This window comes from Myotis lucifugus, unplaced genomic scaffold (assembly GCF_000147115.1).
Source record: "Myotis lucifugus unplaced genomic scaffold, Myoluc2.0 scaffold_236, whole genome shotgun sequence".
NCBI lineage: Eukaryota > Metazoa > Chordata > Mammalia > Chiroptera > Vespertilionidae > Myotis > Myotis lucifugus.
The window spans coordinates 840,907-853,100 of NW_005871284.1; the positions used below are offsets into that span (position 1 = coordinate 840,907).

At 36.7% G+C, this 12,194-nt stretch overlaps 1 protein-coding gene across 7 annotated transcripts in view; it reads left to right on the forward strand.

Moving 5' to 3' along the window:
• The window catches only part of DLG2 (discs large MAGUK scaffold protein 2), a 1,152,012-nt gene that overhangs the window by 764,950 nt on the left and 374,868 nt on the right, over nt 1–12,194 (forward strand). For all 7 annotated transcript variants that reach the window (XM_023762195.1, XM_023762199.1, XM_023762198.1 and 4 more), the window contains one exon: nt 9,001–9,069. In XM_023762195.1, the coding sequence (XP_023617963.1) occupies nt 9,001–9,069 (69 nt within the window). The remainder of the gene's footprint in view (nt 1–9,000; nt 9,070–12,194) is intronic.

The following is a 12,194-nucleotide window of genomic DNA, read 5'->3' on the forward strand; positions in this document are numbered from 1 at the left end:
AGGATCCTTGATATTTCTTAGCTCTAGCCATATTTTTCTTCCTTAGTTCCACTGGTTAGTTCAAGTTCAGGTCATTTGAACTAGTTTTAGACACCTTTTGACAAAATCATACTGCCTCCCTGGAAAGTAATTTCCACTTACTCCTCCCCACACTTCATACTTTATAAAATTCCTTTCACATATGTTGCTTTATTTTTCCCTTCAGAGCAATCTGTGAGAAAGCATATTCTCTATGTTATACTGATGACAGGAATAGAGATGTAGTGTTTGGTTTTTGAGGTTGTGTTTATCTAATAAGGAAGAGTAAGAAATCCCTAACGCCAGGCCAGCAACCCTCAAGCTCATGCTTCTTCCCCATCATGGGATAGATGGACCCTGCTTATGATGGTTTGACTTACGATTATTCAACCTTACGATGGTATGAAAATGATACTCCTTCAGTAGAAACCATACATTGAATTTTGACCTTTTTCCAGGCAAGCGATATACAGTAATATAATTTATTTTGATGCTGGGCAGTGTCAGAGAGCCACAGTTCCCAGTCAGGCACATGGTCACAAGGATAAATAACTGATGCTCTAGAGCAGGGGTGGGCAACCCCTGGCACGCGTGCCAAACATGGCACACCAGTAACTTTTGCTGGCACGCGAAACCCTCTCTTATAATCTTCCATCTACAATTTTTTTCTTAATATCGACTTTTTTATTTTTCAGATAAATTCAGTGTAGGTGCATCTTAGATAAATAAATAATTTTACATAACAAGTTATCTTAAAGACCATAGACATGGATTGACGAGAGAGGGGAAGAGCAATTTCTATGCCTCTGCCTTAACTCTCCCTGCCTTCCTAGATCTGACCAGTGTTTTGGTTTCATCCACATACCCTTGTGAATCTTTGTTCTCAGTGATGAATTTTGTTAAGTCTCGTAATAGGAGTAGCCTGATGGATGAAAGTAGTAGCTCGTGCATATCTCTGAAGGTCACAAAATATAAACCTGATGTAAAATCTCTGTCATCAGTGATACAGCAGCAAAAGTTCCACTGATAATATCAAACGGAGTCATAAAGTTTTCTGTCGGACTATCCGTGTACATGTATACATTAAAAAATAAATGTATTTTTCATCATCATATACTGTGTTTTTGTCGCTCGAATGAATTTTATTATTTCTTCAAGGTTCTTCACATACGTACACTTTAAGAGATATCAAGTAGGCGTAACATGTTCTCAAAAAATTAGGGTTGGCACGCAGAAGAATTTTGAGTCAGAGATTTTGCTAAAGAATTTTAAAAAAATAAAAAATAAATAAATAAATCAACAACAAAAAATTAGGGTTGGCACGTAGAAGAATTTTGAGTCAGAGATTTTGCTGGTTTTGGCACGCACTCACAAAAAGGTTGCCCACTCCTGCTTTATAGTATATTCATTGTGGTAGATTATTTTACCCAACTCTAGGCTAACATAGTGTTCTGAGTATATTTAAAGTAGGCTAGGCTAAGCTATGATGTTCAGTATGTTAGGTATATTAAATGCATTTTTGACTTAAAAATATTTTCAACTTATAGTGGGTTTATTGGGACATAACCCCATTGTGAGTGGATGAGCATCTGTACTGATTCCCATCAATAAAGTATATGTGAAGGGCAGGAATAATTATTTTCTATTCAAACTGCAGAAAAAATCAAAACAAAGTAGGCAAGTAAGATGACTTATTTCAGGCCATTGAACTCTCATTAGGAGCACAGTGGAAAAAATTCTAGACTTTTGCTCTTTTGTATATGCAACTCCGCTTCCCAGATGTTGTCAAAGAATAAAAACCAGAATGTGTTATCTTGAAAAAAGTGTGTTTCCTGTGTGAAAGGAAGGGATACCCAGGACCATATCAATTAAATGCCTCGAATCACAACAGGTGTACAAAAACTTCCCATTCCAGATTCTCTCATGGTTGGTGCATTCCCTAGTTCTTATCTGTGTTTTAAGTAAAATTCCTAACTAAAATAGACTTTCCTTTTTGAAGTAACTGCATTCATGGTGCTAGCTGTCACTTGATTTAAGCTATTATAGATTTAGTGTTTTACTTTCCTTAAAGAATTGTCTGTGTTGCATGACATTTTTGGACAGATGTTCATACAGCACCTCATTAGATGCAGCTTGTAGACTCCAAAAGTCAAGAAGAGTGATGTGCAGTCAGCCCTCCGAAAGCAAAATGAATACAGGCAGGACTGTGCCTGCTGGATTGAAACACCACATTTTGCTCCTGTGTTTCAGGCTTGGAGACCAGTCACATATCACTTGGTTCAAAGTCCAAAGGCCAAACTACTGGAATTTCTCATTATTACTATGAGCAAAAAAAAAATTCATAGAGATTGGACCAGCACTTGAAGAGCACCTTCAGGGGCTTCCAGCTACTTAATAGTGATGAGCAGGATTTTTAGAATGGCCAATGTTTGGCCATCATGTTCAATACTGAACTGTTGTCACAGAGAAGAATATGAATAAGTGACAGTGGCATGGGACAGGGAAACCATGGGTTAGGAATTCGATTTGTGTTCTGGTCTCACCTATAACATAATGCGGCCATGCAGTGTAACCTCTCTAGGTCTCCCCTGTGAGAAGTCTCTGAGGTCTCCCATGATATTCTTTAAGGATGAGGAGAGAATTAATATCTGGGTTAGACATTCACACAATGGAACTTTTTGTAAACCACGCGACCAGAACCAGTTATTGATTCGTTGCTCAAAAATTGTATACAAGAATCATCATGCAGAGAGGGAAAAAAAATACTTGCATGCCTTAATTATTTCACTTCAACTTTAAAAAAAAACCCATCCATGGGGACATTTGTAATACTGTGAACAATAAAGTTTAAAAAATTAAGATCATCAGAAATATGAAAATGTATTGTAGTCACTAAATAAGAATATTATATTATAAAAATGTTAAATAAAAACTCAAAAAAATAACTGTATAGTGGCATAATAAAATCAATGTGTGATGTTATTTAAAAGAAGAAATGGAATTTCTCCCAATAAAGCTTCTTTAATTTTTTCTTTGGTTACCATGCTATTACTGTGTGTTAATTGAAGCTGTTTAAGCTAAAGCCACATTTCTGGCATCTTCGGCTATTGCATGAGAAATCTGGGGCACTAAATTTGATATAGTATATTTCTTCATATTTAGATCCATCTGTTTGTCCCAAAATGCATGATTTCTTCATTGTTCACATTTTTTATTTTAAACAAATTCTCATTAGTCTAAGTTACACATCATCTTTCTTAAATTATCAGAACTTTTTATTTGAGATCAGTTAATAGATTGTGTTCTTTATTATTTCTATACGTTAGGATCAACATTTTTTCTAGCATTGTCAACCTCTAGCCATAGTTTTTCCAACATCTAAATTGTCCATCAATTGCTTTAAATGTTTGGTACAATGTATTGATTTAAAGAGTTGGACTTGGGTCCCATTTTTACAAAGTTCTACTTCATTTTTCCTGCATAAAGTATGCAATTAATTTCATTTTGGATTTCTGTAAATTGGGATGAGAATTAAAAGTAAACTAAGTGAAGAGTTCCATTTTATAATTACTTCCTGATTTTTAGAGTTGTCTCTCTCACACCTGATTTGGCAGCAATGTTTATAACCACATACAATTATGAAGTCTTTCTAGGTCAGTAAGTTTATTCTTGACATAAACAATTCTTTTTTACACACTTATATTTCATTTTGGTAATGTTTAATTAAATTACATAATTTTAAAAATGACTACAATGGGAACAGACAGATTTGAGGACAATTACAACTGATTCTTAGTAAGCCTACAAGTCACATGGAAGTACTGAAAATATATGAGCCATGAGCATTCTGCTTGCTATAGTCATTGGTCAGCTGTCACTGAGGGGATGGAGAGCTGTCAATAATGAAACATGTGAACTAACTATTAAACTTGAGGAAGACCTATGATGATTTGCTACAATGCACAGTCATTTTCTCTTATTATAATTAATAACTTGCATGAAAATGTAAAAAGCATGTTATATATTAAGATGATACAATACTAGATGAGATGTTTTACAATGGCTAGCACATATTAGATGCTCAATAAATACTTATTGAGTTGAACTGATGATGCAATGTTAGCTTACCAAACTGTAAAACGAGATCAAAATACCATTAAATTTGACAAGGGTAGATATTAATAACTATATTGAGTTGCCAAAAATCCAGTGTACCGGTACTTGATAGATTTGATTTTGAATCATTTGATGTCAAAAATATACAAGTTTAGGTTGACCCTTACAATTCAGCAAATTTTAAAGTCCATGTTATCCTGGGCTGCTCTGGCAGGAGTATGTAATTCAGAGGGAGGAAAGTCAGCATCTCATTGCACTCAGCCCTGCTCTGAACACATCTGGAACTCTGAATGCATTCCTAGGTTCTGCAATTTAAGTAGAAGTCAGAAGAAAAATTTAAGAGTGTATAAGAAAAGATAGCTAGCAATCTTAAAACTGTCTCACAATATAAGAAGCAAAAGTGTTAGAAGTGTTTATTTGAGGAGTAAAATATGCAAAAGAGGAAGACCAAGTATGAGATGGCTATATTCCATAAAAGAATTTAGAGGCCTGCGTCTGTGTACAGGACTCTACTGGTCTCTGGCTCAATTTTTTTCAATGACAGCATGATTTAGAAAGGCAGTGGCACTGTTACTTCTCTCTGAGTCTTAAAAAGCTCTTGGTAAATGCCCAGCCAGCATAGTTCAGTGGTTGAGCATCATCCTATGCACCAGGAGGTTGCAGTTTGATTCCCAGTCAGAGCACATGCCTTGGTTGCAGGCTCGATCCCCAGAGGGGTTGTGCAGGAGGCAGCAGATCAGGGATTCTCTCTCATCATTGATGTTTCTATCTCTCTCTCCTTCTCCCTTCCTCTCTGAAATCAATAAAAATATATACTTTTTAAAAAAAGTCTTGGTAAAATTTGCTTCCACAGTTACCTGATTTGACAACTCAGCCTAGCTACTTAAATAGAGTTGGTACCACAGGTTTTCTACCAGGTGACAGGGACTTCTTGCCCTGCATCAGTGCTGTGACAGGATGCCGAGCCTTCCTCATTCTCATTTGACTCACCCACCATTCATTCTCACTTAAATCCTCATAAATGCCCATGGCTGACCAATGAGGTGGTGTGAATAGGACAGAGAAATTCCTTTATTAAATGACCTTCATTTTTTAAAAAAATAAAAGACCTTCAAAAGCCACCGACATGCAAATTGGACATACACCATGAAAATATGGGTGGTATTTTATGAAAAAACAAACAGTAATCTTTAATGAGAGTTCAGCATTTTCTAACTGAATGTGTTGGTTCATCTGCGTGGAAAAATCCCTATCACTTCCTCTGAAAGCACACACAACTCAGTAGGAAACACAGGTACATAAAGAAATGGTTGTGATTCCTAGCCCTGGATGTTACTTTTTATGTGTGAAAAAGGTGAGTTGGGCTGCAGAGCAGCATGTGAGCTGGGCTGAAGAGACATTTGACAGTGTCTACAAAAATAATAGATATAGGAGGAGGATGGCCATTTGTGAATAGGGTTGTGTGTGTTTTTAAGACAAAGGATATTCTAAGCACTTAGCTGTCCTTTAGTCTTTAAGTTTTAGCTGTGTTTTTCTCCCTTAGTTCTTTCCACTCATTTTCAGAGTTCCATCCAGTCAGCCTCTTTGCCAAAGGAGGTGAAAGAGCCAGGCAGCGGTTACTTATAATTTCTTAGTCTTGGTAGAACTAGTAACATGCTCTCTGTGTAGCCAGTAATATGGAAAGAATAGAACCTGCATGGTCCCAAGGGAAAGATATTTGGTATTTTTAAAAAATAAAAGTTATTATCACCATCTTTTTGCTCCTAATACCCACTGTCTGTATTCCTCATGAAAGTACTGCTTAAACTTTATTGTCAGGAAACAAAAATTACCTTATGTCCAAAGGTCTTGACCATCAGATAAATCACTGTAATTGTCTTAGTAGAGTAAAAGGGTAATTACATGTTATAAAAGTCTCTGTTTGTTCCAAATTTACATGGTAAGAGAAACAGCTAACTTCATGAGTAATATAAAAGGAGTCAAAGTCTCTGAGCACTTCATGGCACCTTTTGCATTTAATAGCATCATTAAAACTTTAAGAGGAACATTGTTTAAATAACTTAGTGCAGAATAATAGAATAATAGAGTAGTTAGTTTAAGATAGTGATAAGTGAGATTACTGAATATTTCATTGTAGTCTAAGCTAATGGTGAGGAAGTTATCAGGGATTCCAGTTACTCATTAATCTTGTTTAGTGAGCAGCATTGATCTTTACATAAGAACTGGTGGTACTTTCCAAACCAGTGGAAGATAAATGGTAAAGGAAAGGATTAAACAGTTTAAACAAAAGAAGTACAATTAGCATAAGCATATAGAAAAAAATGATCATTCTCACTAATAAATAAATACTCATATCAGAAATATCATTCCTACCAATTAAATTATCAACTTTTTTTAAAGGTTAATGTCAATACTTGTAAGACTGTGGTGTAACTGGTGTGGGGGGATATATATATGGCAAAAATGGTATAAAGTTTTTTAAAAGTAATTAATAACATAAATCAAGAACATAAATGTTTTATTTTATTTTGGTGAAAACATTCAAAAGAAATTGAAAAATATGAAAAAGTCATTTATATCAATATGTTTATTGCAGAATTGTTTATGATATTAAAACAATGGAAATAACCCATTCCCTAACCATTAAATTATATCTTTATAGGTAGTAACATTATATAACACCAAAATAATAATTATGGAGAGCCTATCAGAAATCCTTAAATTATAATGTAAGGGGGAATGTAGAATATGTGGTTCTATATGTTCTGTGTATATATAAAACTATATGAGACACATGGAGTCCATAGCATAGAGTGGAAAGTACACATAATTGGGAACAAGATTAGCTTCCGTTTTAATTCTGGTTTCATGTGTGCAAGCTGTTGACTCTGATAAGTTACTCATACCTATCTTGTAGGACAGCTAAAAAAATGAAATTAGCTAAGTCTGTAAAGTCTGAGACAAGTTAACGGAATTATGGGTGAATTTTTTTCTTATTTTGATTTCTATTCATTCCATAATGTTGTTTTCACAGTAGAAAATACATTTAAATTTAATATTGATCACCAAAGCTATACTCAAAAGTATACCCCTTGTAGTAGTGACTATATGGTTAACTGAAATGATCTAAATAATAATTTTTACTTAGCCAAACATCTCAAATTACACATGGCTAAATCATATTAGTTTATTTAACAAACATTTATATAACTTTTACTACCATGTAACAGACATTGTTCAAAACACATAATTCATTGAATCATTATAATAACCCCATGAGAAAGGTACTATTATATCCCAGTCTTACAGATGAGAAACTGACATTCAGGGGACTTTCAGTAACTTGCTCAAGGTGACATTAGGATATATGGAGGAGCTGGGATTTGAACTCAGGCCATGGCTACATGGTCCAGCTCCTGAATGTTATGCTACTTTTCAACTGGTCCAGTAAATATGTTGAGAGATGCCAGGAAAAAAGGATGCAATCCTTGCCCTGCAGAAGATCTGTTTAGCTACAGACCCAAAGTTCTGCTCCCTCAACTCAGGTAAATGCCATTCATGTCACAACTACATGCTATTCACCGAGAGCCACCTTTTCTCAGCCCAAATGACCAAGGTTCTAAATGAAAATCTGCAGTCTACAGCTTGGTTTTCTATGTCAGAGAGTGGTTCAGAGCACATGCTATAAAATCCAAGAGCTGTGTGAAGGAGTGTCATGTTCTGCAAAGATTTGACTCGAGTTTCTCTTTATATGTATATTTGTATATAAACGTCTTCATGTATGACAAGTACTAGTATATGTAACTAATATTACAGCTAAAATATTAAACTAAGACTACAAATTAAAATTATAACACATAGGCACATAATGCATCATGTTATTGCTGTTGGATTTTCATTGTGCATATCTCAGATAAAAGCATCCCTTTATCTCCAATTGAAGAATTCTGAGATTTTAAGGCAGGTTCTTACAAACCTGTGAAATTTTTATCATTTGGGAGGTGGTATAATATGATGGTTAAGAATAATGGTGCTAGAATCAAATAGTCTAAATGCCATTTCATGCACAGGTATTTACCAAATGACTTTGGGTAAGCTTTTAAATATCTCTGTATTTTAGTTTCTTCATATGTTCAATGTGACAGTACACACCTCATAAGGTTGTAAGATATAAACGATATAAACACATAAACTTAGAAAATATAAGTGTTCACTAAATGTGAGATATTAGAATTGTTTTTGCAACCACTTATCTATAAAATCAGTCATTGCTTGCTACCATACAACCAAAACAAAACATGGAATTTCATTAAATTCTAAAGTTGATATGCAACTGAAAATTCCATTTTTCAAGTTGTTGTGTTTATCCAACAGCTGAATTATTATTGAATTATACAAGTAAGTGTTGCAAATTTGAACTAATAAATTTATGCTAGTTAAAGTCTACCCCAATTTGCAAATTTGCTCTTTTTAATTTTTTGCTTGGGGAAAAAAATATGTTCTGCATTAAAAAAAAAAAACTAATACATTGCATCATAATGAAATTTGTTTTTGTGCTCTGTTTTGTCTTATTCCAAGGAGAAAAAATTGCCTTTTCTAAATGTTTGTTTCTTTTCATGTCTACCTATTATTTAAAGCCTACTTTTGAATAATACATGTTGAAATCAAATTATATGGAAATAGTAACCCCTTATCTGGGAGAATGTTGTATTTGGGGGGATTCTACTTATCACCAAAAGAACAGCAATTTAATCTCTAATATATTTCTTTCAATATTAGTTCTTTTCTTGACAATAGGATTGATTTGAATGTGTGAAGTCATTTTAAATAAATGATCTATCTTTGTTTTTCTTCCTTTTCTTGTAGTCATTCCCAACACAGCACTGCAACCCGCCAGCCTTCGGTGACTCTCCAACGGGCCATCTCACTGGAAGGGTAAGATAAGAACAATACGCAGCCTTCTCTTAAACTAAACTGTGCAGCCTCATCACTTTGAGCACAAAGAAAGTCCTCCTTTCTTTCCTTTTCTCCCTTCCTCCTTCCCTTCTCTCTCTCTCTCTCTCTCTCTCTCTCTCTCTCTCTCTCTCTCTCTCTCATCAAAGACCTATGAATCTTATGTGATATACCAAACACCGTGCTATGTAATAGATTTAACAAGTAAATAAGATCTCTTCTTTCTCTCCAGAGGGCTCATTGTCTAATAGGAGTGACAGAAATACTAACACATACTTATATACAGCGTAAGCATCTCACAGAAGATACATATAAGGGCCTAATGGAGATTCAGGAAGGATATCTGGCTGAGAATGTGTATGAGAGAGGGAGGGAGGAGCAGGTCAGGGTGGTTTCAGAGAAGATATAACTCTCCAGAAGTGAAACATCTGTGGATATTTGCCTGACAGACATTAGAAAGAAGGGTGTTGCCCGGCTGGTGTGGTTCAATGGTTGAGCATCAAACCATGAGCCAAGAGGTCACCAATTTGATTCCCAGTCAGGACACATGCCCAGATTATGGGCTCAATCCCCAATAGGAGGCATGCAGGAGGCAGCCGATCAATGATTCTCATGGATATTTCTATCTATCCCTCTCCCTTCCTCTCTCTCTAAAAATCAATAAAAATAAAAGAAAGGAAGAAGGGTGCTCTAAGCAGAAGAAAGAGCATGTGCATAAACATGACCACATAAGCAAGCATGTGGTGTGAAAAGGCATTGAGTGATTCAGTGCTGAGGCATGGGTGTGTGAGGCAATGGAGATGAGAATGGAGATGTTGCTGGGTGGGCTTACATATAGAGGATTCAGTATTTTGTATTTCTAATTTCCCCAACCAGATAAAAGCTGGAGGGCCTGGGGGGAGGGGTAAGGGGCAAATATTTCTTTCCACTTGCTTTATAATTGCAACTGGTTTAATTAAGAATATTTAATCAGTTAATGTATAAAATTATTTTATTTTGGCAATATCTGTTACCAACTATGCTTTGTTTAACCCTGTTTCCCATTTAGTCTTCCTTAGTGGCATTTCAATGCATAGCTCTAACTTTATTATGTATTAGTCCTTTCCACTTTAAAGTTTTATGTTTTATCAGACCTCTTCCCCTCCTTCCAACATAATTAAGTCTTGGGTTTCACCAAAGTGTTCTAGAATTGATAGAGGTGTTGTCGTCGTCTTCTTCTTCTTCTTCTTCTTCTTCTTCTTCTTCTTCTTCTCTCTCTCTCTCTCTCTCTCTCTCTCTCTCCCCCTCCCTCCCTCCTTCCTTCCCTCATACCACCCTCTAGATCAGCGATTTTAGCGTTTCTCCTCTCATGAAACACATAAATGAATTACTAAACTTCTGCAGCACACCAAAAATATTATTATATTTTTTGCCACTCTGACAAAATAAATAGGTACAATTTTGATTAATTCATACTGAATGGCTATTGTTGTGTTGGCTGTGTCTTTATTTATTTGTTTGTTTCTTTATTTTTATAATCTAAGGCAGTGGTTCTTTGGCAGTCGAACAACCCTTTCATAGGGGTCGCCTAAGACCATCCTTCATATCAGATATTTACATTATGATTCATAACAGTAGCAACATTACAGTTATGAAGTAGCAACGAAAATAATTTTATGGTTTGGTCACAACATGAGGAACTGTATTTAAAGGGCCAGAAGGTTGAGAACCACTGATCTAAGGGGAAAAGAGGTTAGTGCCCCCTGACTAAATAGTCAAGTATTGCATATTTTTAAAATTCTTGCAACACACTGGTTGAAAATCTCTGCTCTAGATCTTTCTTTCTCTTAGATTTATCCTTTGGTAGTATTGGGGCAAAAAGAAGAAAAAGAGAAATGGCATTTCCTTACCATTCTACTGTGGCTGTCTCCTTTCTGTTTATCTCTGTAATGTAGTCTGGGAAGGTGGAGAACCAAACAGGCACTGATGCTGAGACTCAAACAACTCCTCCAACCTGTGGTTGGGCCCTGAGAGACTCAGCCGTCTCTTCCACAAAACCCCCAGTGGTAGTGCACTGTAGTCTGATGGGCTCACCACTTTATCCGAGCTGCAGCAATCCCTCACAGCCCAGAGTCCTCCTCTCTCATCTGTCCTCAGCAGCTTCAGGTGTGAGGCTTGCAAGCATGAGCAGCATCCCTCTTTCCTACTCCTCAGGTGGAACTTATCAGACAGTCCTTGCCTCCTCTCTCCCTGGCTGATTGCATCTTCTCTTCCCTCGGGTTCTTTTTCAACCTCAGTAGTGCTAGAGTCTTTTTCACTGCTAGGGTTCAGGAATCTGGAGAAGGGTCTGTGACATAAATGAATACAGACTAGACATAAAATATAAATTTGGGAAGCATGGGGGAGCCAGGGGAGGCTCCACTTTCTAGTGAAGTGGGCTCTCCGAATGTCCGGACCCACAGCTTTTTATTACCACATTTTGCCCTTTAGCAAAGCAGATCTACACTAATAAAAGACAAAGATGCTAATTGACCATACCTTCGCTATGCCTTAAGCCACACCCACCAGCCAATCAGAGCGACTATATGCAAATTAACCCACCAAGATGGCAGCCGGCAGCCACGGAGCTGGAACAAGCAGGAGGCTTGGTTGCCCGGGCGATGGAGGAAGCCAAGCTTCCAGCCTGCCTGAGCCGGCTGTGGCCTCTGCTCATGGCAACGAAGTTTCAATTATAGAAGACAAATAAATCCAAGATACCTGCTTCCAGCCAGTCTCCACTGGGAGCTTGGGTGGCTGGGGGGTTGTGGCCAGCCTGCAAACAGCCATCAGCCCCTCACCCAGACTGGCCACACCCTCATGGGGTGAGGGTCCCCTCTAGGGGGCTTAGCCAGCCTGAAAACGGTCCTCAGCCCCTCACATAGGACTGGCCAGCACCCAGCAGGACCCTCTCAACCTTGAAGGGGCCCTTCCATGAACACTGCACTCCCCCAAAAGGATACTTGCTTCTCCTACTAATTCCCCTCTTCTTGTTTTGATGATAAAAAATATCAAACCACTCTAATTCTTCTAGTTAAAAAAAAAAGAAAACAGAAAACAAAAACAGAAAAAATAATATAATTAATAAATAA